The sequence below is a fragment of the Haliotis rufescens genome, unplaced genomic scaffold, assembly GCF_023055435.1.
Source record: "Haliotis rufescens isolate VD_foot unplaced genomic scaffold, xgHalRufe1.0.p SCAF_3, whole genome shotgun sequence".
Lineage (NCBI taxonomy): Eukaryota > Metazoa > Mollusca > Gastropoda > Lepetellida > Haliotidae > Haliotis > Haliotis rufescens.
Genome location: NW_025964001.1, coordinates 67,668,686 through 67,687,794, shown reverse-complemented (window position 1 = coordinate 67,687,794; position 19,109 = coordinate 67,668,686). Strand labels below are relative to the sequence as shown.

Genomic DNA, 19,109 nt, shown 5'->3' with positions numbered 1-19,109 from the left:
TTCCTTGATCCATTTATTTTAATTTGGAGCCGGTTTTTCTTTGGAAGATTTTTTTTATTACCCTTTTGTGGTTCATAGTCTTTGGAAACTGTATGGTGTTCCTCCAATGTTCGAGTAGCAGCATACACGCAACAGTTAATGTCATGCAAAGAACAGATTAAAATAAAAAATGTAGCAAAGACGGTTTGGGTGATCCTGGCACAGAAAGGCTTGTTAGGCTCATCATAAGCCCGGGGACCTTGCCCCCTCTACACGCAGCCCAGACAGCGAATGGGACTCCTCCCAAGAAGCGCTGCCTAGTCAAACCCACCCAGAACCTTTCGGAAGGCAAGCGAGAACAACGGGGAGTCGGACAACTTGATGATAACAGGTGTTCGCGAAAAGCCCCGCGCCGACGAGTACGATAACACGTTAGCAACCAGATAGAGAACGATAGTAGGATGCGATAGAGCGGCGGGACACAAGGGCTACGTCGCACTGCAAAATGGCTTTGTATTGTCGCAATATCGCGAAATGACGAAATCAATTGATCCGGGTATCTTGGATACTTATAGTGTATTTTATTCATGAGTGGACGCCTTGTGACTCAGAGCAAATAACTGGAATGAACTGGAAAGCCACACATGTGTACGTACATATGTAGATAAAAGAAGAAGTTACTACAAGCTAAAAGGTCTCCTTTTGGTATGATATTTTATATATGCTATGAATGAGTATATTTGCATTACGAGTGAGTGAGTGAGTATGGTTTTACGCCGCTTTTAGCAATATTCCAGCAATATCACGTCGGGGGACCCATGTGGAGAATCGAACCCATGTCTTCGGCGTGACGAGCGAACGCTTTCACCACTAAGCTACCCGACCGCCCCTATTAAGATTATGAGAACTCAAATGTCTGAAAGACAAATGATGTATGTTGTTTGTTATTTCAACCAATATATCTGATATGTCAGTTATACAGCAATACGCAGGTAAATACATTTCTCCACTCTGCTTCCTAGACCCATATGACTCTAGAATCAAATTTAGGGGGAGTCTGCTACACCGCCACGAAAGAGAAGAAAATCTCATCTAACTAATGCAATAAACCAATGGCCCTTCTCGAGCGGGGGCGGTGGGGTAGCCCAGTGGTTAAAGCGTTCGCTCGTCACGCCCAAGACCAGGGTTCGATTCCCGACATGGGTACAATGTGTGAAGCCCATTTCTGGTGTCCCCCGCTGTGATATTGCTGGAATATTGCTAAAAGCGGCGTAAAACCAAACTCACTCACTCACTCACACCCTTCTCGAGTGTCATACGTGCTTGCTATTGCGCAATTGATAACTGACGTCAATTGGTTGAGGAAGATGATAATGGACCACAACTCCAAGGTATTTCGACATCGCTACTGTATATATTCACACCTTCACCTCGCATACTCAAACACATACCGCCACCTGTATCGGACTGTGAAATTCGTATAACCAGGAGACATGGGGTTTCGTGAGGCATCCAAGTTTACAAGAATTGCTTTTGGGTTGGCGGTTGGAGGTTTTTTAACTGACATTATCGGATTTCCCTCCCCATACTGGGTGGTGGGGCCGTTATCGAGTCAAGGCCTCTTTCAGGGGTGCGCCCTTGGTGAATGTGTTTCGCTCCCAATGGATTTAAGTAAGTAGAGTTTAGTCCATAAACAATTAGTTATATAACCGTTTCATTCAACGTCAATACCCGCACAAAACCCACCCACCCCCAACCCAACCCCGACCGCCTCATTGGTCAAGTGGTAGAGCGTCCGCTCGGAGAGCGGAAGGTCCGGGGTTCGATCCCCAGACGCGTCACACCAAAAGACGTTCAAAGATGGTACTTGTTCTTACCCTGTCTGGCGCTCGGCATTAAGGGGTTAAAACAAGGACTGGTCGCCTCGGAGTCAGTATACTGTGTCTGAGTGGGGTATTCATGTTAAACTGCGGTATGGTATCTCAGTTGGCTAGCACTATATATCGGCATCAGTCCGGACTAGTACAAGCAGCCACACACACACACACACACACACGTACATGCACGTCGCTATATAAGTGCAATTATCTTGGACGCGGCGTTAAACCCCATTTCACCTCAACGCCTTATGTGTGGTTACAGCTGGCTAGGCGTTTCAGTTTTCTAAATGATTCCCTTTGTTGAAACTCGAGATGAATTAATCATCTATATCTACTGTGAACAAATGGCTTTAGACACTGGCTCTCTGTGCGGATGTTTCTCAGTTGGTACAGATTTTACCTGTCTGACTCTTCCATTTGGCCCAGTCCCCAATTTGGCATACCCAAACAACTTTGGAATTACCCTGCCGCTATCTGCTTCTAAAATGTCCATGCATAGTAACCTTTTATAATCATTAGGAGGCGTTACATCAACTGTTACTAGTTCTTTTCACATTCATTTCTAATGTTTCACCTTACATTTTTAGGGGTTACGTAATTCACCAACTTGAACCAACCAAAAAGTAAGATAAAGATGTATGATCATTTGTTCGGTCGCAATAATCTTGGACGCGACGTTAAACCAAATTTCACCTCACCTCACCCCAATACCCCCCCCCCCCCCCCCCCCCCGAAGCAAATAATACTAGATAATGTATTTGATTTATTAAGAGCACGATGTTCAAATGCATGTTTCAAAGAACGGATTAATGACAGCTTTTTGAGTTTAAGCTTCTGAATATTACATAAAGTTTGGACAATGATAAAACATTGCAGTTGGAGTGAGTGAGTGAGTATGGTTTTACGCCGCTTTCAGCAATATTCCAACAATATCACAGCGGGGGAAACCAGAAATGGGCTTAACACATTGTACCCATGTGGAGAATCGAACCCGTGTCTTCGGCGTGACGAGCGAACGCTTTCACCGCTAAGCTACCCGACCGCCCCCATTAAGATTATGAGAACTCAAATGTCTGAAAGACAAATGATGTATGTTGTTTGTTATTTCAACCAATATATCTGATATGTCAGTGATACAGCAATACGCAGGTAAATATATTTCTCCACTCTGATTCCTAGGCCCATATGACTCTAGAGTCAAATTTAGGGGGAGTCTGCTACACCGCCACGAAAGAGAAGAAAATCTCATCTATCTAGTGCGATAAACCAATGGCTCTTCTCGAGCGTCATACGTGCTTGCTATTGCGCAATTGATAACTGACGTCAATTGGTTGAGGAAGATGATAGTGAACCACAAATCTCAAGGTATTTCGACATCGCTACTGTACATATTCACACCTTCACCTCGCATACTCAAACACATACCGCCACCTGTATCGGACTGCGATATTCGTATAACCAGGAGACATGGGATTTCGTGAGGCATCCAAGTTTACAAGAATTGCTTTTGGGTTGGCGGTTGGAGGTTTTTTAACTGACATTATCGGATTCCCCTCCCCATACTGGGTTGTGGGGCCGTTATCCAGTCAAGGCCTCTTTCAGGGGTGCGCCCTTGGTGAATGTGTTTCGCTCCCAATGGATTTAAGTAAGTAGAGTGTAGTCCATAAACAGTTAGTTATATAACCGTTTCATTCAACGTCAATACCCGCACAAAACCCACCCACCCCCAACCCAACCCCGACCGCCTCATTGGTCAAGTGGTAGAGCGTCCGCTCGGAGAGCGGAAGGTCCGGGGTTCGATCCCCAGACGCGTCACACCAAAAGACGTTAAAAGATGGTACTTGTTGTTACCCTGTCTGGCGCTCGGCATTAAGGGGTTAAAACAAGGACTGGTCGCCTCGGAGTCAGTATACTGTGTCTGAGTGGGGTATTCATTTTAAACTGCGGTATGGTATCTCAGTTGGCTAACACTATATATCGGCATCAGTCCGGACTAGTACCAGCAGCCACACGGAAACACACACACACACGTACATGCACGTCGCTATATAAGTGCAATTATCTTGGACGCGGCGTTAAACCCCATTTCACCTCACCGCCTTATGTGTGGTTACAGCTGGCTAGGCGTTTCAGTTTTCTAAATGATTCCCTTTGTTAAAACCCAAGGTAAATTAATCATCTATATCTACTGTGAACAAATGGCTTTAGACACTGGCTCTCTGTGCGGATGTTTCTGCTTTTACCTGTCTGACTTTCCAATTTGGCCAAATCCCCCATTTGGCATACCCAAACAACATTGGAATTACCCTGCCGCTATCTGCTTCTAAAATGTCCATGCATAGTAACCTTTTATAATCATTAGGAGGCGTTACATCAACTGTTACAAGTTCTTGTCACAATCACAGCCATTTCTAATGTTACACCTTACATTTTTAGGGGTTACGTAATTCACCAACTTGAGTCAACCAAAAAGTAAGATAAAGATGTATGATCATTTGTTCGGTCGCAATAATCTTGGACGCGACGTTAAACCAAATTTCACCTCACCTCACCTCACCTCAATACCCCCCCAGAAGCAAATAATACTAGATAATGTATTTGATTTATTAAGAGCACGATGTTCAAATGAATGTTTCAAAGAACGGATTAATGACAGCTTTTTGAGTTTAAGCTTCTGAATATTACATAAAGTTTGGACAATGATAAAACATTGCAGTTGGAGTGAGTGAGTGAGTGAGTATGGTTTTACGCCGCTTTCAGCAATATTCCAGCAATATCACGGCGGGGGACACCAGAAATGGGCTTCACACATTGTACCTATATCGGGAACCGAACCTGTATCTTGTGGTGAAAGCGTTCGCTCATCACGCCGAGGACCCGGGTTCGATTCTCCACATGGGTACAATGTGTGAAGGCCATTTCTGGTGTCTCCCGCCGTTATATTGCTGGATTATTTCTAAAAGCGGCGTAAAACCATACTCACACCCTGTAATCCGTTACCCGTGACCCGTAATCATATGTCGTCAGATCTTTGTTTTAGAACTGAGATCTGATTTTAATGAGGTCTAATTCTAATGAGGTTAAATGATTTTGAAAGCAGCGTTGAGACAAACTCACAACAACTTACTAACACCGATGTCTGCCATTACTTTAGTGCCAGGATGGGGCAAGGCAGTGATTGCGATGGAGGTCCTCGGGTTCCTGGCCTGCCTCGGCTGTTTCGTGCTTATGGTGCTGTACGCACATGTGAAGAATGACCAGACGATCTTGCAGACTATGGCAATTGGTTTGGCGTTTGCTGCAGGTTCGTATCAACGGATTCCTACGCCTTCAGAACACACTACTTTAACAGTATAGCCCAGAGGACATCCTCGGTTATCGAGGGTATTATATTACAATATTTCGTACGACCAATACGCTGGACACATGCGCTTACAGGGGCCACGGGTGGCCCAGTCGTCTAAGGCGCCGCGATTCGCTGTGCAGGGCTGCGTCCCTTGGGCACGCCAGAAACCTATGATTGTGGGTTCGAATCCCGATTCACCTCGATTATGTTTCTAGGTTTGTCAGCACCATACCCGTGTTCGTTGGCATGACTTCGGGCCGTCCTCCCACATTAAGCTGACACCCCGTGATATAACTGGAATACTGTTAAAAGCGGCGTTAAAACCAACTCTCTCACACACACACACACGCTGACATGGTGGTGAAAGTGTATTTTTTTAGCAGGGACAGTAACAATATTCTCTGACAACAATACCAACATCCCATATCAATGCAAATTGATCATACTCTGGGCTCGATCGTAGCGCCACCAGTGGCGATTACGAGTTATGTCCCTTGTATTTCCTCAATCAGAATCAAACTGTCATATCACTTTCCTTTGCTTCAAATAAGATGGCGTCGCCCGGTGAAGACGACCTGATCGATTATCAAGATCTATATTGTAACAAAACGGGTCTTATTTAGTGCATCAAATCACGTGAGAACCTTTGTTAAAAACATCAAAAGCTTTAGAAAATATCTGTTGACGCTAAGTTTTCGGTACACCTGCTTTGCAAGTGCAATCGGCTGATATCTTACAAACCAGTTGTCGAGTTCGTTACGCGATTTGATTGGACTATGCATAGACTCGTTAGTCAAGCCAAAATATAACTCCCTAAATCCAGTCTAGTTCGGCAAGGGTGGAAACTGGACTGTTATAGTCAGGTAACCTCTTGCCTCGGGAAGATGCATTATCAGCTGCTTGAAGGTATGCTACTGTGGCTCTCCTTCCAGCTGGGGAAACGGGTTGCCCAGTCGTCTAAGGCGCCGCAGTTCACTGTGTAGAGTTACGTCCCTTGGGAACACCAGAACCCTGTGATCGTGGGTTCGAATCCCGGTTCGCTAAGTTTGGCAGCACCATAACCGTGCTTGTGGTTTTCACCAAATGAGACCCGCATTCTTTCAGACTTTCCTCCCACATTAAGCTGACGCGCCGCGATATAACTTGAGTACTGTTCAAAGCGGCGTTAACCCCAACTCACTCACTCACTCACTCACTCACTCACTCACTCACTCACTCACTCTTTCAGCTGGACTCATCCTCCTCGGCGTCATCATCTACGGTGCTAAACTATCGGGCGCTACATTCGGTTGGTCATTTGGGATGACAATAGTGAGCGGTCTGTTCCTGATTGGTGTCGGGGCCCTCAACATAGTAGATAAATTCTCATCCCGGTGAAGAACAATGTATTTTCCTCTTACTTACATACAATTATACATATGTAAGATAGATACACCCCATCCTTTCTTTTCGCTGTCATAGGTTGTCACGAGTCAATAAAAATATGTTTGTAACTGTTTTGTTCACTTTTTCTGTTTTCATTATCTTAGAGTACATGTTGGGAATTCCGGAATGAGAAGTCATGGGATCGAGGTAACTTGCCTGATTGTGTGTCACTGTGCCCCAAGGACGTGGCCATTGCTATGCCTTATCCTGACGTGATTACAATCAGTCCGCCGTGATAAACACCAGGACACTGAATTCTACCAAACAATTGCAAACGTTATCAAAACGATAATTGTCTGAAGAGACAGTCGCCGACATTCGTCACCACTCGCCCCTTTCCGTAACCTACGCTATTCGGCTTGTCCCGGAATAACACGAGTTGGTCACGAATGAGTCGCCGAAGCACCGCAAACATAAGGTCCGAAACAGCCATCATTCCCGTGTCAAATACATCACCATCGAATAACCATTCCTCTCTTGTTTCTCTTCTATCCACCATCAAACATACGTGTATACTTTCTTTTGCCTGACAGTTTAGTTCTTGATGAATAGACCGCCTCCGTGGTCTAGAGGTAGAGCGTCCGCCCGGAGAGTGGAAGGTCCGCGTCATACCAAAAGATGGTACTTGTTGTTACCCAGTCTGGCGCTCGGCATTAAGGGGCTAAAACAAGGACTGGTCGGCTCGGAGTCAATATACTGTGTCTGAGTGGGGTATTCTTGTTTAACTGCGACATAGTATCTCAGTGAGCTAGCACTATAAATCGGCATCAGTCCGGACTAGTACAAGCAGCCACACACACACACGCACATACACGTACATGCGCGTCGCTATATAAGTGCAATTATCTTGGACGCGACGATAAACTCAATTTCACCTCACCTCTTGCTGAATACGGCGTTAAACATTCACCATTTCACGCATGTTAGGATATGTTTGTCGTCTCAGGTCATGTTGATGACAGTATCTTACCTATTTGATTACTGAGAGGGACGACGTGCAGTTTCACGAGGACGTCATTAACCTCCAATGTGTATTTGCATGACGGATTTGTGGTCGAACTGGGTCGTACCAGTGGCTGATGGTGTGAACATCTCCCAACACTGTGGTGAAATAAGCAGTCAACGCAACACATATGGGATATGTCTTCATATGTCATCACGCACAGTACCACCCCCACGCACGACGCACCACGCACACAGACACAGACAGACACAGACAGACACAGACAGACACACACAAACAAAAACATAGAGAGAGACACACACACGCACAGTCACACAGACACACACAGAGACAGACAGATACACACAAACAAAAACATAGAGAGACACACGCACAGTCACACAGACACACACAGAGACAGACAGACACACACAAACAAAAACATAGAGAGACACATGCACAGTCACACAGACACACACAGAGACAGACAGATACACACAAACAAAAACATAGAGAGCACACACACACGCACAGTCACACAGAGACAGACAGACACACACAAACAAAAACAGAGAGACACACACACACACGCACAGTCACACAGACACACACAGAGACAGACAGATACACACAAACAAAAACACAGAGACACACACACACAAGCACAGTCACAGAGACAGACAGAGACAGACAGACACACACACACACGCACAGTCACACAGACACACACAGAGACAGACAGATACACACAAACAAAAACAAAGAGAGACACACACACGCACAGTCACACAGACACACAGAGACAGACAGACACACACAAAGAAAAACATAGAGACACACACATGCGCTGTCACACAGACACACAGAGACACACACAAATACACACACAGACAGACAGACACACACAAGCACAAACATAGAGACACACACATGCACACAGACACAGAGACAAACACAAACAGTCACACAGAGACACACAGACACAAACACACACACAGACACACATACACATACAAACACGCGCAGACACAAACAGAAACACACACACACAAATAAACACAGACACACACACAGACACACACACAGAGATACACACACACGAACAGTCACACAGAGACACACACATAGACTCACAGACACACACACACAGAGACACACACGAACAGTCACACAGAGACACACACACACATAGACACACAGACACAAACACACAAACACACACACAGACACATACAAAAACGCACAGACACAAACAAACACACACACACACACACACAAATAAACACAGACACACACATCACATCAGCCTCCATGAATCACCGAACTCACTTATTCCGACAGACTTAGCCCAGACTCAAAGCCACCGGTTTACAACTGGATTTTTACACAAAAAAACAAAAGCTAATCTGAAAACTATCCGTAACTGCCCCCTAATTCGTATCTAAAGATTTTTGTATGGTCTTATATTAATTGAACTCTCCGCAATATTTGTTTAGAACAGAGTTTCAACAATTTTGCACACCTTGATTGTCTACAATGGTTGGGGAGGGGCAGATCTGTCATTCAGGCTCACCCATGTTACACTTGACATCAGTCATTATGTCATTATGTGTTATTAATGACAGACTTTCAGTCATCTAACTTGACCTTGTTCCTCTGACTCATACAAAGTTTTCGGTGAAACTCGGTGTTTTTATTATTTTACAAATGTCGCCGTCAACAAATGCTTGGATAACATGTAAATGTCATTCATTGAAAATGTTTACACAACATAAACATCGCTTTGAAGGTTTTAGATGATCGTTTTGAATATCCCGACATTTCAACGATCTAGAAACAATTAACAAATGTTTAACGATTTCCTTCGTCCATTCTTTTATAAGACCACAATGTTGTGTGGATCACCTACGTCAAATAGACCTTAACCTGTACGCCTCTATTTCAAGCTGTTGTGCAAATGTTATCAATCTCCTCGATGTGTTGTCCTGGCTATATCGCAAGAATTATCAGGACACTCCCTTGGTATGCTGAAAGCGTTATCCACCGTTATCTCTGCTGGGATAGTATGTGGCCACTCGCAGGAATACTCACTCGGTATCAGCTGGTTACTTGTTTACTGAACCGCAAAAGAAACGTCACCATGGATAGATATATGAGAAACCTTATTTGTCCAAACACTGTAAACATAGTTTGAGACATATTAAAAAGATGAAACTTGGCAAAACTGATCATCAAGGTTGAAATTAAAGTGTCAAATGTTCTTAAAGTGAAACACAACACTAGTCTCTGAGAAAATGGCACCACAAGTCAGTATCTCGTGTGTCCGCCATGTGCAATGATGACTGCCGTGCAACGTCGATACATGGAATGGATGAGGTGGTTGATGAAGGCCATAGGCACTTGAGCCCGCACTCTGAGGAACGCCTGACGCAGTTCAGCTACAGTTGTCGGCCTTGGTCGGACGTCATTCAGCCGTCTTTGAATCTCGTCCAACTGGTGCTCAGTGGGATTTAAAGCGGGACTGAGGGCAGGCCTGGCGATCCTGACGTCGGAGGTGACCCTTGGTCATCTCTAGTGTTGGTGGTCTGGTACCGTTGCTGGAGCCTGTATATGGTCCTTGCGCGGACTTGAAATGCACTGGCTACTTGCCGGGCGGTTTGGCCAGCTTGCAATCGTCCAAGGACTTGGTTACGCTGATTTCTTGTCAATCTTGGCATGTGGTAGCAATTCAATAAGGAATGAATGTTATTCGATCTTGGTGGATTTTTATAAGGCAAGGAATGGGGGGAATGCATGTGCATTTCAATTTGCACGGAACTCACGTGCATCGGGTTATCGGTTTTATTGTCATCTGCTTTGTTTTTAATCATCAAATTTCAAGTTAAAGGTTAATGTTAAATTTTAGAAACTTTGACAAAAATTACCCAGATATTTAACTGACAAATTTTCATGCAATGTTATTTGGGTTGACGTTTCTTTTGCCGCTCAGACACAGCCAGCCAGACAGCGTATATTACAACTAAAACAATGATAGCGTCTATCACAACTGTTAGATAAACTGATTGTGTATCAGCCGATCGCGAAATTCACTGACGGACATTCGGAAATGTTTGTGTGACAAACTTGAATACCGATAGATACCAATTTAAAAGCACGTTGTGCCTTGTCAGTTCATCTTAAACAGTCGCCTAATAGGTGATTAATAAAATAGCGTCTTGCTTACAATGTTAGGCTTTGCCAAGAACAATGGCCTCTCGGAGGGGGAGCTGCAAGCAGACGCAGACGGGTATACTACTATTCATTCAGTGAAATCATTTTTAGGGAATGTTACGAAACAGGTTAAAATAGTCAATTGTCAAAAAACAAGTGGATAAAGAAACTGAATCCATCTGAAACGTGTGGATACCCAATCAAAATCAACCTCCCGGGTAAAATACCCAAATAACCGAAAGCTGATCTGTGGCCTTGTATAATGTAAAGTTAATAGTATTATAGTAACGTGCCATCCAAAAATGTCTTCTGTGGTTACAAGTAGAAACTTTGCAACGAACTCTCAGCACATCTATTCACCATATATAGGGATATGTATATGTATATTGGGGTACCTCCCAATCTGTTGACTGACATTGGGAAAGTACCCGGGTTTGCTACGAGAATACAGCCCTTCAGACAATCTAGGTAATGCAGAAGGCTGCAGTGTTAGGGAGTCTTCACATTGTCCGAAATGTTCTGGGTGGGTTTGACTAGACAGCGCTTCCTGGGAGAAGTCCCATTCGCTGTCTTGGTTGCGTGTAGAGGGGGCAAGGGCCCTGAGCTGATGATGAGATTAACCAGCAGTGTCTTAAGTGTAAAAAGTACTGCTAATAGCTTCAGCAGCAGAGCCATTAGTGATGTCATTTGATTGTCACGTCATGGTAACCGTCACGTCACAATGGTCTGCAAATCATTGTGATGCAATTTCATTGCAGCGATATCTACAGTATAGATATCGCTTGATCTCACCCAAGCGATATCTCCTGTGGGAGCCAGTTTTGGATGATAAATGTAGATAAAAGAAGAAGTTACTACAACCTAAAATGTCTCCTTTTGGTATGATATTTTATATATGCTATGCATGAGTATATTTGCATTACGATTATGAGTGAGTGAGTAATAACTATGGTTTTACGCCGCTTTTAGCAATATTCCAGCAATATCACGGCGGGGGACACCAGAAAAGGGCTTCACACATTGTACCCATGTGGAGAATCGAACCCGTGTCTTCGGCGTGATGAGCGAACGCTTTCACCACTAGGCTACCCGACCGCCCCCATTAAGATTATGAAAACTCAAATGTCTGAAAGACAAATGATGTATGTTGTTTGTAATTTCAACCAATATATCTGATATGTCAGTTATACAGCAATACGCAGGTAAACACATTTCTCCATTTTGATTCCTAGACCCATATGACTCTAGAATCAAATTTAGGGGGAGTCGTTTGAGCCTACTACACCGCCGCAAAAGAGAAAAAAATATCATCTAACCAGTGCGATAAACCAATGGCTCTTCTCGAGCGTCATACGAGCTTGCTATTGCGCAATTGATAACTGACGACAATTGGTTGAGGAAGATGATAATGGACCACAACTCCAAGGTACTTCAACATCGCTTCTGTATATATTCTCACATTCATCTCGCATACTCAAACACATACCGCCACCTGTATCGGACTGTGATATTCGTATAACCAGGAGACATGGGGTTTCGTGAGGCATCCAAGTTTACAAGAATTGCTTTTGGGTTGGCGGTTGGAGGTTTTTTAACTGACATTATCGGATTTCCCTCCCCATACTGGGTGGTGGGGCCGTTATCGAGTCAAGGCCTCTTTGAGGTGTGCGCCTTTGGTGAATGTGTTTCGTACCCAATGGGTTTAAGTAAGTAGAGTGTAGTCCATAAATAGTTAGTTATATAACCGTTTCATTCAACTTCACAAAACCCGCAAAAAACCCACCCCCGACCGCCTCCGTGGTCAAGTGGTAGAGCGTCCGCTCGGAGAGCGGAAGGTCCGGGGTTCGATCCCCAGACGCGTCATACAAAAGGGCGTTAAAAGATGGTACTTGTTGTTACCCTGACTGGCGCTCGGTATTAAGGGGCTAAAACAAGGACTAGTCGGCTCGGAGTCAGTATACTGTGTCTGAGAGGGGTATTCATGTTAAACTGCGGCATGGTATCTCAGTTGGCTAGCACTATATATCGGCATCAGTCCGGACTAGTACCAGCAGCCACACGGAAACACACACACGTCGCTACATAAGTGCAATAATCCTGGACGCGACGTTAAACCCCATTTCATTTATGTGTGGTTACAGCTGGCTAGGCGTTTCAGTTTTCTAAATGATCCCCTTTGTTGAAACCCGAGATCAATTAATTATCTATCTACTGTGAACAAATGGCTTTAGACACTGGCTTTCTGTGCGGATGTTTCTCAGTTGGTACAGATTTTACCTGTCTGACTCTTCCATTTGGCCCAATCCCCAATTTGGCATACCCAAACAACATTGGAATTACCCTCCCGCTATCTGCTTCTAAAATGTCCATGCATAGTAACCTTTTATGATCATTAGGAGGCGTTACATCAACTGTAACTAGTTCTTGTCACAATCACAGCCATTTCTAATGTTTCACCTTACATTTTTAGGGGTAACGTAATTCACCAACTTGAACCAACCAAAAAAATAAGATAAAGATGTATGATCATTTGTTCGGTCGCAATAATTTTGGACGCGACGTTAAACCCAATTTCACCTCACCCCAAAATCCCCCCCCCCCCCCCCCCTAAGAAGCAAATGATACTAGATAATGTATTTAATTTATTAAGCGCCCGATGTCCGAGTGTCTGTTTCAAAGGATATTACATAAAGTTTGGACAATGATAAAACATTGCAGTTGGAGTGAGTGAGTGAGTGAGTATGGTTTTACGCCGCTTTCAGCAATATTCCAGCAATATCACGGCGGGGGACACTAGAAATGGGCTTCACACATTGTACCCATGTCGGGAACCGAACCCGGGTTTTCGGCGTGACGAGCGAACGCTTTAACCACAAGGCTACCCGCCCGCCCCCATTGCTGTAGGAAAGCATGTATAAAAATGTAATCGTAATAAAGGGAACATGAATTGTATTTTCTAAAGATATGGGAGCAAGCTTGGAATAAAGCGTCTATTTGTACGCGAGTGTGTGTTGCTGTAGAACTTTCCAGATATGCTTCCTGATACTCGATGGTTTCATCTAAAAGGTAAACGGAAAATACTTGCATTACTTGGGGCTTTCCTCTCACGTTAGGCTGGTGGTGGGGCAGCCTTGTGGTGAAAGCGTTCACTCATCACGCCGAAGACCCGGGTTCGATTCTCCACATGGGTACAATGTGTGAAGGCCATTTCTGATGTCTCCTGTCGTTATATTCCTGGAATATTGCTAAAAGCGGCGTAAAACCATACTCACTCCCTGTAACCAGCTACCCGTGACCCGTAATTGGATGTCATCAGATCTTTGTTTAGCGGCAGCGAGAACTGAGATCTAATTTTAATAAGATTGAATGATTGTGAAAGCAGCTTTGAGACAACAATTTACTAACACTGATATCTGCAATTACTTTAGTGCTAGGATGGGAAAAGGCAGTGATGGCGATGGAGGTCCTCGGGTTCCTGGCCTGTCTCGGCTGTTTCGTGCTTATGGTGCTGTACGCACATGTGAAGAATGACCAGACGATCTTGCAGACTATGGCAATTGGTTTGGCGTTTGCTGCAGGTTCGTATCAACGGATTCCTACGCCTTCAGAACACAATACTTTAACAGTATAGCCCAGAGGACATCCTCGGTTATCGAGGGTATTATATTACAATATTTCGTACGACCAATACGCTGGACACATGCGCTTACAGGGGGCAAGGGTGGCCCTGTCGTCTAAGCCGACGCGATTCGCTGTGCAGAGTTGCGTCCCTTGGGCACACCAGAAACCTATGATTGTGGGTTCGAATCCCGGTTCGCCCCGATTATGTTTCTAGGTTTGTCAGCACCATACCCGTGCTCGTGGGTTTCACCGAAGTGGTAAACGCCTGAGACTGCATCACTTCGGGCTTTCCTCCCACATTAAGCTGACACCCCCTGATATAACTGGAATACTGTTAAAAGCGGCGTTATACCCAACTCTCTCTCTCTCTCTCTCTCTCTCTCTCTCTCTCTCTCTCTCTCTCTTTCTCTCTCTCTCTCTCTCACACACACACACACACACACACACACACACACACACACACACACACACACGCTGACATGGTGGTGAAAGTGTATTTTTTTAGCAGTGACAGTAACAATATTCTCTGACAACAATACCAACATCCCATATCAATGCAAATTGATCATACTCTGGGCTCGATCGTAGCGCCACCAGTGGTGATTACGAGTTATGTCCCTTGTATGTCCTCAATCAGAATCAAACTGTCATATCACTTTCCTTTGCTTCCAATGTAATGGCGTCGCCCGGTGAAGACGACGTGATCGATTATCAAGATCTATATTGTAACAAAACGGGTCTTACTTAGTGCATCAAATCACGTGAGAACCTTTGTTAAAAATATCAAAAGCTTTAGAAAATATCTGTTGACGCTAAGTTTTCGGTACACCTGCTTTGCAAATCCTGCAATCGACTGAAATCTTACAAACCAGTTGTCAAGTTCGTTACGCGATTTGATTGGACTATGCATAGACTCGTTAGTCAAGCCAAAATATAACTCCCTAAATCCAGTCTAGTTCGGCAAGGGTGGAAACTGGACTGTTATAGTCAGGTAACCTCTTGCCTCGGGAAGATGCATTATCAGCTGCTTGAAGGTATGCTACTGTGGCTCTCCTTCCAGCTGGGGCAACGGGTTGCCCAGTCGTCTAAGGCGCCGCAGTTCACTGTGTAGAGTTACGTCCCTTGGGAACACCAGAACCCTGTGATCGTGGGTTCGAATCCCGGTTCGCTATGTTTGTCAGCACCATAACCGTGCTTGTGGTTTTCACCAAATGAGACCCGCATTCTTTCAGACTTTCCTCCCACATTAAGCTGACGCGCCGCGATATAACTTAAGTACTGTTCAAAGCGGCGTTAACCCCAACTCACTCACTCACTCACTCACTCACTCACTCTTTCAGCTGGACTCATCCTCCTCGGCGTCATCATCTACGGTGCTAAACTATCGGGCGTTACATTCGGTTGGTCATTTGGGATGACAATAGTGAGCGGTCTGTTCCTGATTGGTGTCGGGGCCCTCAACATAGTAGATAAATTCTCATCCCGGTGAAGAACAATGTATTTTCCTCTTACTTACATATAATTATACATATGTAAGATAGATACACCCCATCCTTTCTTTTCGCTGTCATAGGTTGTCACGAGTCAATAAAAATATGTTTGTAACTGTTTTGTTCACTTTTTCTGTTTTCATTATCTAAGAGTACATGTTGGGAATTCCGGAATGAGAAGTCATGGGATCGAGGTAACTTGCCTGATTGTGTGTCACTGTGCCCCAAGGACGTGGCCATTGCTATGCCTTATCCTGACGTGATGACAATCAGTCCGCCGTGATAAACACCAGGACACTGAGTTCTACCAAACAATTGTAAACGTTATCAAAACGATAATTGGCTGAAGAGACAGTCGCCGACATTCGTCACCACTCGCCCCTTTCCGTAACCTGCGCTATTCGGCTTGTCCCGGAATAACACGAGTTGGTCACGAATGAGTCGCCGAAACACCGCAAACATAAGGTCCGAAACAGCCATCATTCCCGTGTCAAATACATCACCATCGAATAACCATTCCTCTCTTGTTTCTCGTCTATCCACCATCAAACATACGTGTATACTTTCTTTTGCCTGACAGTTTAGTTCTTGCTGAATAGACCGCCTCCGTGGTCTAGAGGTAGAGCGTCCGCCGGGAGAGTGGAAGGTCCGGGATTCGATCCCCGGCCGCGTCATACCAAAAGATGGTACTTGTTGTTACACTGTCTGGCGCTCGGCATTAAGGAGCTAAAACAAGGACTGGTCGGCTCGGAGTCAATATACTGTGTCTGAGTGGGGTATTCTTGTTTAACTGCGACATGGTATCTCAGTGAGCTAGCACTATATATCGGCATCAGTCCGGACTAGTACAAGCAGACACACACACACGCGCACACACACGTACATGCACGTCGCTATATAAGTGCAATTATCTTGGACGCGACGTTAAACCCAATTTCACCTCACCTCTTGCTGAATACGGCGTTAAACATTCACCATTTCACGCATGTTAGGATATGTTTGTCGTCTCAGGTCATGTTGATGACAGTATCTTACCTATTTGATTACTGAGAGGGACGACGTGCAGTTTCACGAGGACGTCATTAACCCCCAATGTGTATTTGCATGACGGATTTGTGGTCGAACTGGGTCGTACCAGTGTGAACATCTCCCAACACTGTGGTGAAATAAGCAGATATGGGATATAAGGGATATGTCTTCATATGTCATCACTCACAGGACCACCCCCACGCACGACGCACCACGCACACAGACACACACAGACACAGACAGACACACACACAAAAAATCATAGAGAGACACACACACACACACGCACGGTCACACAGACACACAGACAGACAGACACACACATACAAAATCATAGAGAGACACACACACACGCACAGTCACACAGACAGACACACACAAAATCATAGAGAGACACACACACACGCACAGTCACACAGACACACAGACACACACAGACACACACAGAAAAAGTCATAGAGAGACACACACACACGCGCACAGTCACACAGACACAGACAGACACAGACAAAGAAAAAATAAAGCGAGACACACACACGCACAGTCACACAGAGAGAGACAGACAAACACACACACAGACAGACACACACAAGCACAGACATGGAGACACACATGCACAGTCACACAGACATACACAGAGACACACACACATAGAGAAAGACACACACATGCACAGTCACACACAGAGAGACACAAACACACACATAGAGAGAGAGACACACACACACACAGAGAAAGACACACACATGCACAGTCACACAGACACACACAGAGACACACAAACACACACATAGAGAGAGACACACATATGCACATTATGTGTTATTAATTACAGACTTTCAGTCATCTAACTTGACCTTGTTCCTCTGACTCATACAAAGTTTTCGGTGAAACTCGGTGTTTTTATTATTTTACAAATGTCGCCGTCAACAAATGCTTGGATAACAAGTAAATGTCATTCCTTGAAAATGTTTACACAACATAAACATCGCTTTGAAGGTTTTAGATGATCGTTTTGAATATCCCGACATTTCAACGATCAATAACAATTAGCAAATGTTTAACGATTTCCTTCGTCCATTCTTTAAAAGACCACAATGATGTGTGGAACACCTACGTCAAATAGACCTTAACCTGTACGCCTCTATTTCAAGCTGTTGTCCAAATGTTAATCTCCTCGACGTGTTTTCCTGGCTATATCGCAAGAATTATCAGGACACTCCCTTGCTATGCTGAAAGCGTTATCCACCGTTATCTCTGCTGGGATAGTATGTGGCCACTCGCAGGAATACTCACTCGGTATCAGCTGGTTACTTGTATACTGAACCACAAAAGAAACGTCACCATGGATAGATATATGAGAAACCTTATTTGTCCAAACACTGTAAACATACTTTGAAACATACTAAAAAGATGAAACTTGGCAAAACTGATCATCAAGGTTGAAATTAAAGTGCCTAATGTTCTTAAAGTGAAACACAACACTAGTCTCTGAGAAAATGGCACCACAAGTCAGTATCTCGTGTGTCCGCCATGTGCATTGATGACTGCCGTGCAACGTCGATACATGGAATGGATGAGGCGGTTGATGAAGACCATAGGCACTTGAGCCCGCACTCTGAGGAACGCCTGACGCAGTTCAGCTGCAGTTGTCGGCCTTGGTCGGACGTCATTCAGCCGTCTTTGAATCTCGTCCCACAGGTGCTGAATGGGATTTAAATCGGGACTGAGGGCAGGCCTGGCGATCCTGACGTCGGAGGTGACCCTTGGTCATCTGTAGTGTTGGTGGTCTGGTACCGTTGCTGGAGCCTGTATATGGTCCTTGCGTGAACTTGAAATGCATTGGCTACTTGCCGGGCGGTTTGTCCAGCTTGCAATCGTCCAAGGACTTGGTTACGCTGATTTCTTGTCAATCTTGGCATGTGGTAGCAATTCAATAACGAATGAATGTTATCCGATCTGGGTGGATTTTTATAAGGCAAGGAATGGGGGGAATGCATGTGCATTTCAATTTGCACGGAACTCACGTGCATCGGGTTACCATGGCCGTTGCCGTGATGCGTTTGGGCGATCGGTTTTATTGTCATCTGCTTTGTTTTTAATCATCAAATTTCATGTTAAAGGTTAATGTTAAATTTTAGAAACTTTGACAAAAATTACCCAGATATTTAACTGACAAATTTTCA

At 44.5% G+C, this 19,109-nt stretch overlaps 1 protein-coding gene across 4 annotated transcripts; it reads left to right on the top strand.

Annotated features, from left to right (window-relative positions):
• Positions 1-1,360: 1,360 nt before the first annotated feature.
• Positions 1,361-16,009, top strand: LOC124123853. Of its 4 annotated transcripts, none has more exons than XM_048403716.1 (3): positions 1,361-1,650; positions 14,212-14,361; positions 15,745-16,009. In XM_048403716.1, the coding sequence occupies exons 1-3, from the start codon at positions 1,473-1,475 to the stop codon at positions 15,891-15,893; spliced, it is 477 nt and encodes a 158-aa protein (XP_048259673.1). In that variant the 5' UTR covers positions 1,361-1,472; the 3' UTR covers positions 15,894-16,009. The 4 variants fall into 4 exon arrangements, with proteins under 4 accessions (XP_048259673.1, XP_046342995.1, XP_046342993.1 ...); XM_046487039.2 differs by lacking the exons at positions 14,212-14,361; positions 15,745-16,009 and adding exons at positions 5,014-5,163; positions 6,434-6,689 and having other exon boundaries at positions 1,367-1,650; XM_046487037.2 differs by lacking the exons at positions 1,361-1,650; positions 14,212-14,361; positions 15,745-16,009 and adding exons at positions 3,214-3,504; positions 5,014-5,163; positions 6,434-6,689.
• Positions 16,010-19,109: the final 3,100 nt, after the last annotated feature.

Excerpts from the sequence above, each read along its gene's own strand:
- LOC124123853 (XM_048403716.1), top strand. The coding sequence starts at position 1,473 with ATGGGGTTTCGTGAGGCATCCAAGTTTACAAGAATTGCTTTTGGGTTG. Across the intron at positions 1,651-14,211 it reads TTCGCTCCCAATGGATTTAA|TGCTAGGATGGGAAAAGGCA; the intron begins GTAAGTAGAGTT and ends CAATTACTTTAG. Across the intron at positions 14,362-15,744 it reads TGGTTTGGCGTTTGCTGCAG|CTGGACTCATCCTCCTCGGC; the intron begins GTTCGTATCAAC and ends TCACTCTTTCAG.